Source organism: Triticum aestivum, chromosome 5B (assembly GCF_018294505.1).
Source record: "Triticum aestivum cultivar Chinese Spring chromosome 5B, IWGSC CS RefSeq v2.1, whole genome shotgun sequence".
In the NCBI taxonomy this organism is placed as follows: Eukaryota; Viridiplantae; Streptophyta; class Magnoliopsida; order Poales; family Poaceae; genus Triticum; species Triticum aestivum.
The window spans coordinates 558,017,860-558,036,608 of record NC_057807.1 but is presented as its reverse complement, the minus strand read 5'-3'; the positions used below and the strand labels follow the sequence as shown (position 1 = coordinate 558,036,608).

At 46.8% G+C, this 18,749-nt stretch overlaps 1 protein-coding gene across 1 annotated transcript; it reads right to left on the bottom strand.

Moving 5' to 3' along the window:
- Positions 1–11,208: 11,208 nt before the first annotated feature.
- On the bottom strand, positions 11,209–12,010 carry LOC123116919 (uncharacterized). The gene has a single exon (XM_044537788.1). The coding sequence runs from the start codon at positions 11,877–11,879 to the stop codon at positions 11,433–11,435; it is 447 nt and encodes a 148-aa protein (XP_044393723.1). The 5' UTR covers positions 11,880–12,010; the 3' UTR covers positions 11,209–11,432.
- Between the last annotated feature and the right edge of the window lie 6,739 nt (positions 12,011–18,749).

The following is an 18,749-nucleotide window of genomic DNA, read 5'->3' as shown; positions in this document are numbered from 1 at the left end:
CCGCACTAAGAGCGTCTCCATCAGTTCCCAGAAAAATCTTTCCGGTAGGTAGGTGGTTAATAGCAAAAGGCCCGTGCGTTGCAAGGGGATAATAAAATCGTTGTTTTAAAATCAAGTTTCAAATATTCACACTCCATGCATAATTGCATATACACGTATTTGAATTTTTATGCACCACATGCGGATGTAAGACATGTGCATTTTAATACGCTCACAATGGATCGAGGTTGGACTTTATCCTTGATGCGTGTATTCCTTTTAAGTACATCCTTGATGCATGTATGCGAAGAAAAAGAAAAGATCAGTCTCACGATGGATGGAAAACTGAAGGGCCCTATGATGTACGAATAATTCAGAGGAGCACTCGTTTTTTCACTTTTACGGGTGACAGGGTGGGTAATTTATTTCAATTTTCGTGACAGTTACAATGAAAGACGAAAAATTTGGAGAAACAATTAACAAAGAGTTTTTTTTACTTAGGGGTGACGGGGTGGGTAATTTACTTCAACCATAGGGGCATTTTGATGACACACCAAAAAAACAGAGAAGCAATTAAAAAGAGTATTTTTCACTTTTGGGTGGCAGGGTGGGTAATTTACTTAAATTTTAGGGGCAGTTTCGATTACAAACGAAAAAAATCATAGAAATAGTTAACGAAGAGTTTTTTTTTAACTTACGGATGGCAGGGTGGGTGATTTATTTCAACTTTGTGGGCAGCTTTCAGTAGGTCGATAGACCAAAAAGTCGGAGAAACGCAATGTCCTTTATTATGCGTAGGTATAGATTGGTGTTCCTCCAATAATTTTTTGGGGGTCTTCAGGTGGATTGCTTTTGTAGCTTCTCAATAAATAAATCCTCAATAACCAGCATGACATGTGAGGCCCACTTGATGAGATATTGCTTTCTCCAGACCATGGCATTTTTTGACTGACGACGGCGCAGTGGTTGCCGACGGCTATGGTGGCGGTTGCAACAACGCGGTGGGCAGCGGTCGCGGAGATGGCAGTGGCTCGTGACATGGCACGGCCCCCTGGTATAAGGGTTATCGGAAGGAGAGAGATAACTCTTCCTCTATTAAAGGGGGGGTTGGGATGATTTTTCGGGGACCACCAAAAAAATTAGGGAATGGGCAACTACCAAAGCACCTTTTCGGCCCAACTTCTCCAATACCAAAAAATTGTAGGGGAAAGGGGAGCTTCCGGAGATGCTGTAAGACGGACTTGTATTTCACACGTCTTCTTGAAAAACGACGCCACAAAAGTTCAATGGAGTACTATGTCATCCTACCTAGAAGATGAGGACTAGCGGACTATTTCAATCGTATTAATCTCGAAAATTACCAAAAAAGGAGGCAATCATTGAAAACTTGCATGAGAGATGCAACATTCTTTTTTAAGAAAAGTGTATATAATATACTAAAACGGTGACAATGTTTGTCGACCAGACACATCACTAACTCAGGAACACCCCTACTCACTTTTTATCTACCATACTTGGTCCGTTCATGGCTGAACTAGCTATTGACAGATTTTGGTGTTCCTGAGAGGGTGAAATTTTGGGGAGTCACCTATTATATCAGGTGGGGCTAATAAAGCTTTGAATGAGATGTTCGTTGTGAAATCCTCATAACATTTTTACTACTTTTAAGTGTGTCTATTTTTATTTGTGCTTGTATTTCAATTTTCCCTAGAGTTTTTGGTGGATGATGGATGGGTCTTCAACTTTTGTCAATTATTATTGCCTCTATTAGGGGTGGGCACACTCACACCGAAAACCGAAAAACCGAACTGAACCGAACCGATTTAACCAATTTATGTGTTTATTCGGTGTATGGTTTTTTGGTTCGGTGGCAATTTTATTTCCTATTCGGTGTTCGGTGCAACTTCGGTTTCATGCAGTCACAAACCGAAATCACCGAAGAAACCGTTGTTTTCTATGATGGCCAGCCCACCCGTACGTGATTGTGGCTGTGACCTGTGAGCGGCTGAGCGCAGCCCATTTGTCCTTCGGCCCAACAGCCTCTGATTTGCCTAATGTATAGATATAAATCATCCGACGTCCACATGTACGTGAAACCCTAGTCACCGCCCATCGCTCGATCCTTTCGTCAGGCGGTGCCCTCTCCTCTCCAACCCTAGACGCCAGATCAGCTACTCATCGAGTCGGCTCCGGCGAGTCAGCGTTCGGCGGTCAGCAACAAATCCTATGGTTGAGACGGACGTAAGCCATCCGCTTGCTTCTCCAAGTTCTAATCTCTCAAATCTCAGTACAAGTACCTAGTAAACTACGAACGTAACTCCATGCAAGTGATCAGTTTGATCTACTACTAGTAGGAATATTTTAGTATTGTTTTGCATGAAACAATTGCCATGAGAGCTAGTGTATCAGCAAGTACTTGTACGATTTCTATCCATAGATCTTCTCGTACATGTGCAGTGTGCGTGCGTAATATAACAAATTATTTATTAGTCTATGGTTTAGTGCATGTGCTTATTCTGATCCATATGTTCTTAGACATAAGCCAAAATGCTTCTAGAAACGTGAGTACGTACCAGCTAGATGCGGCGTAAGGCGGCTGGAAAATCAATTAAGGTGCCTGTGTGCTAGCTTCCTTAGGCTAGCTTGCAATTGTAGGTATATAGCTCCTGGGGTGAATCCATCTAGCAGTTAAAACAAACATATATAATACGTATCAAATTCCTTAAAAATGGTACAAAATGAAAGCTGCACACTTAGAGGTATCACATGTATTCTCCCTTATATAATATTTTTCATGTTCCACATGATCTTATGTTTTATACACAATACAGTTGTTTGCTTAACCGAATTGAACAGTGACTAATCATATTCTTGTCTAATTTGTAGATGTCAGAACCAAATGAAGACATCGCCAATCAAGAATCTGAGAGCTTAGCGGTGGTCACAGAGGGAGAGCAGAATGAGAATAATGGGCAGCAACCGGATGCATCGGAGAATGCTAAGAAGGAAGTGGTGATGCCCAAGAAAAGGAAAGAGATGGAACCAAGATCAGAGGTCTGGGATAGTTTCACCAAGATTGTAGAGGGAGATGTTTTGAAGAGGGGCAAGTGCAACTACTGTAAACGTGAGCTTAAATGTGAAACAAAAATCAATGGTACATCTGCCCTAAATTCTCATTTAAAGATATGCAAGAAGAATCCTAATAGGAACAAAGATGATAAGCAGCCTACTTTGCAAGCTACACGAAATGAAGGGGATGGTAGCAAGTGTACACTTACTGCTTGGAGGTTTGATCCTGAAATGCTTAGGAAAGCTTTTGCTGAAATGATTATTACAGATGAGCTCCCTTTTGCATTTTCTGAGAAAGAAGGGTTTAGAAAGTTTATGTCCAAGGCATGCCCACGTTTCAATGTGCCGTCTAGGAGAACAACTACTAGGGAAGTTGTTAGCATGTTCAATGTGCAGAAACAAAAGCTGAAAAAAATCTTTAAGGAATCATGCGAAAGAGTATGCCTCACCACTGACACATGGACTTCTGCCCAGAAGCAGAACTATATGTGTGTTACAGCACATTTCATTGATGGTGACTGGAAGCTACAAAAGAAGATAATTGGGTTTTTCTTAGTGAAGGGACATAGGGGGGAGGACATTGGGAAGGACTTGGAGAGATGCTTAGTAGATTGGGGGCTTGATAAAGTTTTCACAATAACTGTTGACAATGCTTCTGCTAATGACGGTGCTATAAATTATATCAGGAGGGTTATGAATAAAGCCAAAAGTAGTATTGCTGAAGGGAAGTATTTTCACATGAGATGTGCTGCGCATATTATAAACTTGGTGGTTACTGATGGACTAAAGGAAATCGACCTTTCAGTGGCACGTGTGCGAGCTGCTGTAAAGTTTGTGAAGAACTCCCCTGCTAGAATTACAAGGTTTAAGAAATGTGTTGAACTAGAGAAAGTTAAAAGTAAAGCCTTTTTGTCATTGGATGTGCCTACTAGATGGAACTCAATATACCTTATGTTGAGAGCTGCAGCAACGTATGAGCAAGTTTTTTATAGGTATGCTGATGAGGACCCGTACTATGCACTTGATTTAAATGGTGAGAAAGGTCCGGGAGTTCCAGAAGCCGCAGATTGGGATAATGCAAGAAAGATGACAGAATTTTTGGAACACTTCTACAAGCTTACTGTCCGTGTTTCCGCGTCGCTACACTGTACAGCTCACATATTTTTTCATGAGATAGCCGATGTTATCATCTTGTTGTGGCAATGGTGTGAAAGCGAAGATTCTTTGCGTAAGGACATGGCTAAGAGGATGATAGCTAAGTACAATAAATATTGGGGGGATCATAAAAGCTTCAACATCCTTATTTTTATTGCGGTTTCTCTTGATCCAAGGTACAAGTTGTCAAATTACATAAAGATAGCTATTCTGGAGATGTTTGGTGAGACCCAAGGGCAGGTAGTTTGGACTGAAATAAGTAAGACGCTTCACGAGTTATTTGAAGAATATGGAAAGATATATGCTCCAAGTGATAAAGTGCAGCCGTCCAATGTAGCACAAGAACCTGAAGCCCGTGGCACAAGTTTAAGGAAGTCCTTGATTGCTCAAAAGATGAGGACGAGCACTTTTGGAATTACTGCTAGTAAATCTGAACTTGAGAAGTACCTTTCCGAGGAGAATGAAGAAGATGGCAGCAAGTTTGACATTCGTGAGTGGTGGAAGGTCAATTCTTCTAGATTTCCAGTATTGTCACATTTGGCCCTTGATGTTTTAGCAATTCCTATATCTACGGTTGCATCGGAGTCGGCCTTCAGCACTGGTGGTCGTATTTTAGATCCATTCAGGAGCTCCTTAACTCCATTTATGGTCCAAGCACTTGTCTGCACACAAGATTGGTTGAGGGGATCTATTGCTGTAAATGACGAAGAGGACACTGCAGAATTAACTAAGCTAGAGGAAGGTAAGTCAATAATTTACTTGAGTTATTTTTGTTAGACTTCTCCTATGTCACTCATGAATTAAATATCATTTACTCATATTTTCAGCATTGCTTGAAGAAATAAATGGGCTCAATATTTCGAAGAACAACTCCAATAAGGATAATTCGGTCATCATGGATGATCGTACTTCCTAAACATGGTGCGGTTTCTTGATAACTTTACTACCTATTAGTTACAGCCTATCAGGTTCAAAAATATACATCTTTTTCATGCAGTTGCTATTGAGGTATGCTAATAAATTTATTGTACAAAATCCTCAGATGTTTGCATCCCGCAAGGTTGCCGTATGGAGCCATGGAAGTAGTACTGCAGATCTGAGATCTTGAAGCCTTGCTCCTGTGATGAAGTCCCATTTATTCATGTTTCTGTCACCAGTCAGCTATTTGATAGCCTTTTGTTTGATTTCCCTCCACTTGTGTGTGAGAAAATAAGAATTATGCTATTTGCTTTTGCTGCTACATAAGTGAGACTATTTGATATATTTACGTACGTGAGACTTTATTCACTATCCATTTATATATATAGCAAAGTTGTGTCTTTCATTACAGCCAACGATGTGACATTTTAACTATCATATATTCATATTTTCTGTTAAGGTTGCTAGCTCTTGTGATTATTATTTGTATATTTTGTGCAATGCAAATAGCTACTCATATAAGTGGTGGCTCTGATTGGTGCACGTACTTCGGTTTTCCGGTTAACCGAATAAACCGAACCGATATATTTAGGTTAATATGGTTCGGTTGCTAATTTTTGTTTGATTATTTCGGTTGCCATTTCTCTAAAACCGAAATTATAAAAAACCGAATAAACCGAACCATAATAACCATATTAACCGAACGCCCAGCCCTAGCCTCTATAGTTGGAGGCAGGGGGGACGCACGTTGATGGATGTGGGGGCAGCTGCCCCCACTCGATTTTTGTTCGCACGCTTGGATCGATCCTGTCAAGCTACGCGTGCCCCCACTTGGCCCATTACTTTGCCCCCGCTCAGCCCAATTTCTTGTTTATTTTGAAAAGCCCATAAATATTTTAAATTTGTAGAAGGCTAGAAGCAGCCCACGACCAAGAAACAGCCTACGCGCGAGCCAGAACCTACGATTGCATTATTCGATCGATCAGTGCGGCCCAAGTCGACGCACGCACATAATGACTGAAAGTAAAAACGCACGACACGGCATCCACGTCGAAATTGTCATTCAAGCGATCGCGGCTTCACGCAGTCATCGGCTCGCCGCCGGCCATCAACGACTTGCCGTCGCCCATCTCTCGTGCTTGCGAGTCGCCGCCGCAACACGGACTCAACACCAAATCTGCAATTCTAGCGTTTTAATTGACATCAAGTAAGCCGTATATATATACTACGTAGATCACTAGGGTTCTTTCTTTTCAATCTTTTTTTGTTTGCAGTTTCTATGTACAAACCATATTAATTAGTATAATCAATTTATGTGTATAATTTTCAGATTTAGATGACTGGTCAGTTCACACAATTATCTCGTAAGATGTAAATTTCAGTTCCAATTTTAGTCTAGACTGACACACTCAAAATTACATTTGAATAATCTATTCTTCCTAGTTTTCTGCACACTTCACCTTCATGTATGATGCTCAACTTGACATGTTCATTCAATGTTTTGCGTTTTAGCACTTAAAAGTTGCTGGGAATGTAATGGAGAGGTTATTCCAAAAACCAACAATCTCCAAGATGCCTGAAAACTAGTTGATTTGAACAAGCTTCCAATGCATCCATCTAAAAGGAAGAGGACTCACAAAGAGAAAGGAAGAGGATTGCATATTACAATCCCAATCAACACGAGGATATAAGAAGAAAGTACTTGATGTGAGGGCCTCATCGGCGTCGTCCTAAAAAGTTGAAGCCATGCACAAATGTGAAGATCAATCGACATTTTAGTGCTAACTGGTATGAACCATAGTCGTATTTGCTTTGTCAAAAAAGAATTGCAAAAAAAAAATCTAATGTGATAGTTACACGTTTTCATGAGGTGAAAACCGTCATGAGATGAAATGAAAGGTAATGTGCTAAAGCCCTTTTTCAATTTTATAAAGGCATTCTTCAAAGTATTCATTCTCCCTCCATTTGACAACGTTTTTTCTTCTTCCAGGTTGTAGGTTGGATTGTTAAACAATGTGTCAATGTTCTCTTTGGCAGCTTCAGAAGAAGATATTGAAATACTGATGTAAGTCATTTTATTTCAAATTGTTATATTTTTAAATTTGCTATGAATGTGGTTATCTCATGGAGAATGAAGTGATTTTTCCTAGGTTTTAGTTTATATGGAGAATTGCCTTGTTAATTCATGAATATGGCCATATATTTTTGCCCCCTCTCAACTTTTTTCTGGGTCCGCCCCTGGTTGGAGGCTTGGAGCCTGCTCCCTTGGTTTTTCCTCAAAGAAATATTTCTGAACATTGGGATTCCAAAACCCTGGCCTTACTTCCAAAAGCAACCATCCACATTACATGCAAAATTCTTCAAAAAATCATATAAGTTTCTCTCCACATATGAAACCCCGTTCCACCAAAAATGTCCCATGTTCTAGTTAAATTATTGTAAATGGACATTAATTTCATGTATACCCTTTAATGGTCATTAATTCCAAACCACACTTTGATGCCCTCCATAAATCTTGGAAAATATTATATAGCCTCCTAGGGTTGCAAATGGTCTAATTATGCAAAATCATTGGGACTCGTCATACACATTTCCACCAAATCATCCAGACAGTAGTTTTGGGTCTTGATGGCACTTGTTTTTTTAGAATGAAGATGCAAGTTGCATCTGGCTTTAAATTAATAAAGTCTTAATAAGCAGCATTCCGACTAGTTCACCATGAAACTTAAAAGTTATAGGTAGAGGATATGGCAAAATGGCGTATCCAAAACAAGGTCATGATCGAGTCTGTCTTTGAGTTGGAAAAGATTCATTTTGATGGCACTTGTGAAGCAACCCCTAGATCCACTTGGCCATTTGACCTGAAACTTGGCCACCTTGTTGATCTATGATGACATGATTTGCCAGAAGTCTTGGGTCAATTTGACCGAAGAAAGAAATTGAACCAACCATGGAACACTTTGCTCCTATGTTAGTTTCTTGTGCTTTTGCTTTGGTGTAGGATCAAAGTAATCAACTAGAGTGAGGTGAATGGGAGATTTTAAAAAATCAGTTCAAGTGTACCACAGGCCTTTATTAGACAGGAAGACAAAGCGGGTCGGAATTGGGCCCATAAAGTTTACGAGGTGCTAATGGGCCGGAAGTACCAAAGGGCCGTAATGACACCGAATTCCCCATGGGCCGGTGGCGGGCCGAATTGGCACATATCCTTATGGGCTGGACAATATCGTACTGTAAGTGGGCTATAGGCAACCAAGTCATTAGTGGTCCGACCCGCTAACTTTTGCCTAAATCTGGTGGGCCACTAGTTGGGATGGCCATTTTAACTAAACGGGCACTATTGAGCCTGTGCCACGTGTCGAAATTTTATAGGCGCATATCATTCGTTGGACAAGGTAGAGCTGACACGTGGCTCCGTTGGCGAATGAGAAGCTGACACGTGAAAATTTGTCATTGGTCAAAGCTGTTAAAGGAAGGGGAGCCTTGGCGCAGTGGTAAAGCTGCTGCCTTGTGACCATGAGGTCATGGGTTCAAGTCCTGGAAACAGCCTCTTACAGAAATGTAGGGAAAGGCTGCATACTATAGACCCAAAGTGGTCGGACCCTTCCCTGGACCCTGTGCAAGCGGGAGCTACATGCACCAGGTTGCCCTTTTTTTCAAAGCTGTTAAAGGATATCAAATCCAGAACCCGCACTGAAGGCTTAATGGCGACCCATTACAGTGGTTGTCACGTGTCGGTAACCCTTGATGAAAATACTTCTATGACGTGCCATTTATCATCATGGAAGTGGACACTTTCGTGAATAAAAAATGATTATTGTTGTAAATCTGTCACAGATGTACATGGGTGACAGAAAATGTGACCTTCTATGACAAAAGTATCACCATGGATGCGTCTTTTTTTCGTAGTGCAAGACGGTGCCTCCAAGAATGGCACGACACCGGAGTGCCACCACCGCCCGACCCCAAAAATCAGTAGCACGGAGGAGGTGGGAGCAACCTCAATGGAGCCTTCCGGATGGAAACGACGCCCGCGGACGCCACCGTCGTCAACCTGGTAGACCAGGGTACCCCCAGACGCTAGAGCACCTGCGACACCATCGCCACTCTATACGCCGACCACCAACAACCATGTCACAGTGTGGCCATGACTGCCAGTGTGCACCCGAGACGCGTAAACCACCCACGAGTACTGACCTCCCGCACCAAGGCCGCAGACCTTCATCTAGACAACCCCGTGAACATCTAAACACCCCTGCTTTGGCCCGACCGGAAGCCCCCAACCAACGGAGCCGCCAATAGTCCCTCTGCCCCCAACATTGCCAGACCTTCACCAGACACCAGCCCACATTCAACTGAGAAAACGGGGAGGAGGAGGAGCAAATGCATCCATGACCGGCACATCCCTACGCTAGCGACAGGTGACCCTACCACGTCAGAGCCTACCATCCCTCCTACCGACCTCCCACCGAACACACCTTGTGTCGCATCACCATGACGTCACAAATCTCTACGAGGCCACCAGAAAACGCTTGCTCACCGATGAGTGAAACCAAATTGACCGCAACAACACCCAAAAGAGCTCACTGGAGATGCCTCTTCACACCGACCGCCGTCGTCCGGGCGCCAGACCAGGAAGGTACCAACATTTTCTTGGCCATCACACCCCCAGCCTCAACGCCACTGTGTGCCACCCACACTAGACAGCCGCCGAGGCACGGGCGGCCACCCGCAGCCAAAGTCGCCCACGACCCGCACCACGGGATGGGCAGATCTAGGCCAGCCACCTAGCCATGTGTACAGTGCCACCATGATATTTGTCACATCATCGCTCTCCACTGTCTTCGACCATCTCTGGGAAGCAACTACACAACGCCGCCCACCGCCTAGCGCCACGTCCACGGCCCAGATGCCTCAGCCCGCGAAGAGGTGTCACGGGTGAGGAGACGAAGGTTCACCACCGCCGGTGCCCGGGCTTACCCGGGCGCGCCCCTGGCGACGGCGAGGGAGAGGGTGGGTGGTTTGACCAGTGACGGGAACTAGGTTTCCCCCCTATCGCCACACGGTGGTGACGCGGGAGGGGAGGGGGCTAAACCAATAGGAAGGTGGCCTAGAGGTTTCATTTGAGGCTTTAGATGACACTCTGGATGGTGCTTCTGAGCTACTAAAATGGGGTAGGAGGTTTAGCCCGGATACCGACTGGAACTTTGGGTGAAGCCCGGAAGTTCCAGATAGTGTGGCATGGGACATAACAGGCAGATTTGAATGGTTCACATATAAGCCATCCCATTCTTCAGGGAAGGGGCACGAGTTGAAACCAATTTACACACTTATTTCTCCTTCATTGTTAACACCCAAAAGCCTGAGAAGCTTCTCCTCCTCTCTTTTTTGCAGGGAGAAGAAGCTTCTCCCCTTATGTCCTAAAGCCGGATTACTTTGAAGGAAACAAAGGACGAGCCCTCCATCCACGATCCGCCAATCCATATTTGATTTAACAAAGGTAATAAAGAATCTCAGGCAATAATAATCTGTAATGTTATCTGACTGACGTTACCTAGGAAGGGGATGGCAAACGAACGATTTTTTCTGAAAATTTTAGTTGCAACACGAGATCAAACGATGACAATTCTGATCGTTTTTGCGTCAAAATTTCCCGCGCATAAACTGACATGCGTCTCAAAAGAAAATGCCACGCGTCTCTGAAGAAACCGCCAGCAATTTTTTTTGTTTTTTGCAAATGCCAGTTGCGAGGTGAGATCAAACACATTTCGTTTCAAGAAACACATTTTTTTTTTTGCAAATGCCAGTTGCGACGCGAGATCAAACGTCACAAATCTCTCAAGAAACGCATTTTGCTGAAAGCGTTAGTTGCGACGCGAGATCAAACGATGACAGTTTCTGTTCGTTTTTGCCTTTAATTTTTCTTTGCAGATACTGACATGCGTGTCTGAAGAAAATGCCATGCATCTCTCAAGAAACCGTCAGCAAAAACTTTTGCAAATGCCACCCCTAGCAGGGAAGGTTCGACAGCTATTGCAGATCATAATAATTTACATCTCCAACAAATTGAAGTTAAACAGTCCCACGTCTAGATATGTACGGTCGTAGTATCAGACACCATCGCGATTCTAATTAAGAATGCAAAGAGCAAAATCATGCCTACGTGCACATACACGAAGCAGTCATGTTCAGCGTAGTAATTAAAACATCAGCATGCATGCATGCATGCATGGCCAAACGCCAGCGACGATGTCACGATGGCAGCTCGTCTCGTGCAATGCCGCCGTGGGGCAGCGGTGCATCTGTGCGCGCTACGTCCACACGCAGGCGACGCAGCCGCAGAGGGAGGCAAGGACGCGGCGCACCGAGCCGGCCAACGCCGCGGCGCAGCGGCGGACGGGGTCGACGTCCACGTCGCACTCGCACTCGGGGCACGGCCGGAGCAGGATGCGGCAGCGGCGGCGCCAGGCCCTGCTCAGGCAGCCCCTTTCGCGCGGCGTGACGACGATGGCGGACTGGAGGTAGGCGGACGCGGCGTGCTTGAGCAGCTGGTTGCGGATGGGGATGTTGGAGGTGTCGAAGTCGTGGAGGTCGGAGGAGCTGCCGCCGCCGCCGCCGTTGCCCAGCTCCGAGAGCACGTCCCGGAGGCTCGTGTACTCGGAGCTGCCGCTGCTGCTCCAGCTCGACGGCCTCGACCGGGCGGACCGGGGCGGCGGCGGCGACGACGGTGCCTCCGGCGCCTGGGCGTCAGCGTCCATCGTCGTCACCAAGGTCCATGCGATTGGTTAACTTTCAGGTCGAGCGCTTGTATCTGATTCTTGCAAGATTCTTTTGAAGAGCAACGGCGATTGTTAACCTCGGAATCTCGATCCCGGCGATTGTTTCAGAATCTCATGCCCTTATAATTTAATTTGATAAATATAAAGGGATGAGAAGGAAAGGAAAACGAGGTTAAACACTTGGACTGATTAGCGTGCTTCTATTTTCTAACGGCAATGCCTAAATGTAGGAGGACCTGGCCAAAGCTGGCAAATGAAGACAGACAATAATAGCAGGGAACCCTACTGCATGATCAGCGTGACGGGGAAAACATACTGTTTTTTGATACCATAGGAATTACTGGAAACCAATGGGCACTCGCATATGTAACAAGAATATCAGTGCTGCTTGGACACTCTCTGAGCTGAATTTGAGTGCCCTAGTAGACAGTAGTGGGCAACGTCGCTACTCACACTAAGATAGTATGAAGCAAAACTTCAAGCACAACTTTTACCAAGGTGTTCGCCATCGTTGTTTCATTTCAGCCTGAAACATATACTTTCCTGCTTGTCCAACTATGTTATAAATAATCGCTCACCACCTCGCTGATGAGCATGTTGGAATTTGCTGGTGGGCTATTGGGCAAAAGCCCAATTAAAATTTTAAAATTCTCTTGGCCCATTCATGCACACATGTGAGTGGAGTGAGTGAGCCTAAAGTTTAGTCCCACCTCATAAGTTGAGAAAGAGTTGCACCTCTTTATAAGGTGAGCTCTTCTACCACTTGTATGAGCATGAGAAGAGGAGATCTACACGCGCGCTCCTCCTCCTCGTCACGACGCGACGCGGGTTGCGGGATTGAGCCGAGCCGAGGAAAGAGTTATGCACGTTGTCTATATTTTTGCTGCTCGGGAAAAATTAATGAGTCATTAATTAATAATTGACGGACTGAACAGTTTTCAATTCTTTTGGATCGTGACGACTCGGACGTGGGGTTTACTCCCACGACCTACCCGGTCCGCACTATATAGTCAGGCAGACGTCTACCCTAGCCACCACCGCTTCGTATGGTTTCTCACCACCGTTCCAGATCATTGCGCTGCCAAGCAAGCCTTCTCCATCCCTCCTTTCGGCGTGCACCGGGAGAAGGGACAGCAGGCCTCCGGAACCCCGCCTCTCGTGATCCTGTACGGGAGAGGGCGATCAGGTTTTTGGGGAGAGCACTCGCGCGACTGCTGGCAGCGACGACTTCTTCCCCGACGTCGGCAACCTCATCCTCGACGACATGGGCGACAACGTCAACACCGGCGGTGCTGCTCCCGCTGCACCGTATGTGATTCTATCTTTCCTATTCGAGATCGTGGTAGAATTCATGTTTCTAGTATGTGCCCTAGATGTGATCTGTTCATCTGCTATGCTAGTTAGCATGATTAGTTCAATCTTTGCTACTGTAGTCATGATTTATCTTCTGTTTATTCGGATTAAATCTGGTAGTAATTTGCTCATATTTCCAACAATCCAAAAACCTGATTATAGGCAATTTGCTCCGTGGTTTCACTGCGCATCTGAAGCCGCCTGCCTTTAAGGGGGCGCAATATAAGAGGTGGTGCACGCGAGCAGTCTACTGGTTTCAGACCATGGGCTGCTATGACGCCACCAAGGGCAAGCCTGAGGGCGATCTTAATCCAGCACAGCTGGAAACTTTTGAGAAGATCGATACTCTTTTTGAAGGTGCTCTTCTGGGTGTTCTTGATGACTCCATTGTGGACTCGTATATGTTGTTTGACAATGGCGAGGACATGTGGGCTGCGCTCGAGGCCAAGTTTGGTGCCTCGGACGTCGGCAGCGAGTTGTACGTTATGGAGCAATTCTATGACTACAAGATGACTGATGAGCGCTCTGTTATACAGCAGGCTCATGAGATACAGTCGCTCGCAAAAGGACTTGAGTACTTCAAGTGTGTGTTGCCGGACAAATTTGTTGCCGGAGGCATCACTGCCAAGCTTCCACCTTCGTGGAACAATTTTGCTACTTCCCTGAAACACAAGAGACAAGAGTTTTCCGTTGCGGATCTCATTGGTACTCTTGATGTTGAAGAGAAGGCGAGAGCAAAGGACACACGTGCTCGAGTTGCCGAGGGAGCTTCTAGCGCCCACATGGTACAGAAGAAGAACTTCCAGCCCAACAAGTTCAAAAACAACAAGAACAAAACTCAGGGCAAAGGTAAGTTTGATACAAAGAACAAGCCATCGCATTCTACCAACTTCAAGAAGAATTCTCACAAGAAGGGGAAGGGACTTTTCCATGTCTGCGGTGATCCTAATCACTGGGCTCCAAAGTGTCCTAACCGCTTTGAGGAGCGCGAACATGAGAAGAGCGCAAGTCCGCTAATGTTGTCATTGGTGATACTGATATGAAGGAATCTGGGTACGGTATTCTTCTTACCATCCTTTCAATATTTCAATCTCCTGATTGGTTAATTGACACCAGTGCCAATGTACATGTTTGTGCTGACGCCTCAATGTTTTCTTCTTACCAGGTCACAGGGACTTCTCCCGTGCTGATGGGAAACGGGTCACATGCCATCGTTCGAGGTGTCGATACGGTCGATCTGAAGTTTACTTCGGGCAAGACCGTGCGTCTGAAGAACGTTCATCATGTGCCGTCCATCAATAAAAATCTCGTTAGCGGTTCCCGTTTATGTCGAGATGGTTTTAAGTTGGTTTTTGAGTCCAATAAAGTTGTAATTTCCAAGTGTGGACAATCTGTTGTAAAAGGCTATGAGTGCGGAGGCTTGTTCCGCCTATCTTTGTCAGATATTTGCACTAAAGCTATTAATAATGTTTACCACAATAATGAGTTGGATATTTGACATTCACGACTTTGTCACATTAACTTTGGTTTCATGACGCGGCTAGCCAATATGAATTTAATTCCGAAATTCTCTACTGTCAATGGCTCTAAGTGCCAAGTATGTGTGCAAAAGCAACCTCGCAAGTCCCATAAGACTGCAGAGGCAAGAGATTTGGCGCCACTAGAGCTTATACATTCTGATCTTTGTGAGATGAATGGCGTGTTGACAAAAGGTGGAAAGAGATATTTCATGACGTTGATTGATGACTCCACTAGATATTGTTATGTGTATCTTCTGAAATCAAAAGATGAGGCTTTAACTTTCTTCAAAAACTATAAAGCTGAGGCAGAGAACCAACTTGATCGAAAAATCAAACGGCTTAGGTCCGATCTTGGTGGAGAGTATTTTTCCAATGAATTTGATCTCTTTTGTGCGGAACATGGTATAATCCATGAGAGGACGCCTCCCTACTCACCTCAGTCAAATGGGGTGGCCGAAAGAAAGAACCGAACTCTAACTGATTTGGTTAATGCCATATTAGACACGTCAGATATTTCCAAGGAATGATGGGGGGAGGCGCTAATGATTGCGTGTCATGTCCTAAACTGAGTTCCCACAAAGCATAAGACCATGACTCCATTTGAGGAATGGTAAAGGAAAAGATTGAAACTCTCTTACCTGCGTTCTTGGGGTTGTTTGGCGAAAGTCAATATACCAATTCCCAAGAAGCGCAAGGTTGGACCAAAAACCGTGGATTGTGTCTTCTGGGCTATGCTTTTCATAGCATTGGCTATAGATTTTTAATAATAAAATCTGAGATATCCGACATGCATGTTGGTACGATTATGGAGTCTAATGATGCAACTTTCTTTGAGGACATATTTCCTATGAAGGATATGTCAAGTTCATCAAATCAGGAGATACCTACTCCATCTAGTGAGGAACTCACTATAATTCCTGAACCCATCATTGCGATGGAACACGTTGAGAATCCTGTTGAGGGTGACAATGAAACTCCTGTAAGGAGTAAGAGACAGAGGACTGCAAAGTCCTTTGGTGATGATTTCATTGTGTACCTTGTGGATGACACACCCAGGACTATTTCAGAAGCCTATGCATCTCCTGATGCTGACCACTGGAAGGAAGCTGTTCATAGAGAGATGGATTCCATCTTAGCTAACGGAACCTGGGAGATCACTGACCGTGGGTGCAAACCTGTAGGATGTAAGTGGGTGTTCAAGAAGAAGCTTAGACTTGATGGTACGATTGAAAAGTACAAGGCATGGCTTGTGGCTAAGGGTTATACCCAGAAAGAAGGTGCAGACTTCTTTGATACTTACTCACCCGTGGCTAGACTGACCACAATTTGGGTGCTACTATCACTAGCTGCCTCACATGGTCTTTTTATTCATCAAATGGACTTAAGACGGCTTTCCTCAATGGAGAGTTGAAGGAGGAAATTTACATGGATCAGCCAGATGGTTTTGTAGTACTTGGTCAGGAAGGAAAGGTGTGCAAGTTATTAAAGTCTTTATATGGCCTTAAACAAGCTCCTAAGGAGTGGCGTGAGAAGTTCGAAAGAACATTAACTGGTGCCGGCTTTGTGGTAAATGATGGTGACAAGTGTGTGTACTATCGCCATTGTGGGGGCGAAGGAGTTATTCTTTGTCTGTATGTCGATGACATACTGATCTTTGGAACCAAACTTGATCTAATCAAGGAGGTTAAGGATTTCCTATCTCGTTGTTTTGAGATGAAGGATCTAGGAGTAGCTGATGTTATCTTGAACATCAAGTTGTTGAGAGATGAGAATGGTGGGATTGTCGGGGGTTGGGGGCGACATATGCCAATGGATGGCTTATCATGGTGGGAGCGAGTAGAACGTCGCCGGTGCCTGGAAGCGGGATAAGGCGTAGACACGAACGCCAGCGTACTTTACCCAGGTTCGGGGCTCTCCTAGGAGATAACACCCCTAGTCCTACTCTGCGGGGTCTCCGCATGATCACTAAGGCACTAGTGATACAATGGTGCTCCTTGAGCTGTATGCTAGAGGCAGAGGGAGGCAAGGCTAGCTCTCTTCCTGCTCTAGGGGAATTGCTAGTTCTAAATGGAGTGGGAACCCTTTGCATGGGTGGCCTGGGGGGTTTATATAGGCCTACCCCCCAGGGGTACAATGGTAATTCGTCCGGGTGTTGGGTCCGGCTGTCAGTGTCTCTAGCCTCCGGCTTCTCCACCGACTGTTGGGGCCCACCGCCTGGTGGGCCCCGCTGACTGGTGGGTGGCTGCTTACTGTAGCTGTGTCGTTGGTGACGGGGGCTTGGTCATCTTAGCGTGGCTACAGTCCCGCCGCCTGGTGGTAGGCCACTGTAGCCACACTTGGTCTTATCAGCTTAATGGCGCACTCGCCTCGGGACAAGGGACGGCTGCCTGCTGGAGGCCGGCCCCTCACGAATCCGTCTGGTCGAGCTTCCACCGTCTTCCTTGGGGTCACTGCCTGATAGGGCCCGCCTCTGGCAGGCCGTACCGACAGGCCGTCGTGGGGAACAGGGCTCCGCTTGCCCGGAGCAACGTCAGGGCAGATACGACACAGTGCTCCGTCGTGCGGTGATCTCCGCGGAGCACTGTAGCCACGCCCGTCTCGTGCGTCGGAGGCGACGTGCTTCACTATAGCCATGCTTCGACTTGTACCCTCGATGGGGGCTCGGCCGCACCGTAGTCGTGAGGTGGCCGCTTGCCCGCTGCCGCCCTCTCTGGAGGGCAGCCTCCAGGATCCGGTCACCCGGGGCGCCGTAGTCTTGGGTCGGCTACCCTCCGGCAGCCGGCCGCTAAGCCAGCCAGCCCCAGAGGGCGGAGCTTCAGCTCGGGGTCCAGCCAGGCGGAGCTGGCCCAAAGTCTTGATAAATCCACGGACTCGGGTGAGCCTACCCGTGGCCCATTACTCAGACAGTAGTCCCCGAAGCCGGTGAGGCACCGCGGTCGAGGGGCGGCGAAGCCTCAGCGGCTTCGTCCCTCACCGGGCTCCGGGAAGGTGCTGGTCCGCCGCGCGGCCAGCTGACTGCTGAGGCCGCTTCTTCCAGGCAGAGCTTGCACTGTTGGTTTTTGAACTTCAAGGCGGGAGATAGGTGGCGTGCCTGCTAAGCTTCCCAGGCCGCCACCTGCCACGGACGCGCCACGCGGTGCAAGTCAGCCTGGTCAGCCTGCCACCCCACGTTTCGGACGGGACATGATACTGGGCTGGGCCCGCCACTACCGCGCCTCGGCAACCGGGCGGATCCACTGCGCCGAAGGAGACGGTTGCCATTCCCCATGATTTCTTACGGCGTGGTGAATGCGCACGGGAAACGGGGGTCGTGGGGATGTGGGCGCAGTTAATCCCACGACCCCACGTCCTGCCCCCTTGGCTTCGTAGCCCGGGCGCTATAAGTAGGGAGGGGGGAGAGGTGCGGCAAAGCTCTCGCGCTGCTGCTGCTGCCGTAGCGCCGCTGCCGTCGCCCCTGCCTACGCGTTTCTTCTCTCTGTGCCGCCAGCCGGAGCCATGGGCAACTGGGATGGATCAACCGTGATCGAGGATCACATCTCCTTCCTCCGCGACACGCGCCGGATGCCCAGCGCGGCCTTTGTCAAGGTGCGGGTGCCGCCGGAGACGGAGATCTCGCCGGTGCCGCAAGAAGGCGAGCAGGTCGTCTTCCGCTCGCATTTCCTTCGTGGCTTCGGCCTTCCGACGAGCGAATTCTTCCGCTCTTTCCTCAACTTCTACAATCTTCAACCTCACCACCTCATGCCCAACGCCGTGACTCTGCTCTCCGCCTTCGTCACGGCGTGCGAGGGCTACCTCGGCATCCTCCCCACAATCGAGCTATGAGGAGCGTTCTTTTATGGGAAGCTCGGCACCTCCGCCAAGGAGAGGGCGGCCGAGTGCGGGGGCTTCGTCGCCGTGCGCTGGCCGGCGAAACAGAACGCCTTTCCTGTCATCAAGCTGGCGCAGTCGACGAAGATGTGGCGGCAGTCCTACTTCT

Coding starts and splice junctions, on each gene's coding strand:
- LOC123116919 (XM_044537788.1), bottom strand. CDS start 11,879: ATGGACGCTGACGCCCAGGCGCCGGAGGCACCGTCGTCGCCGCCGCCG.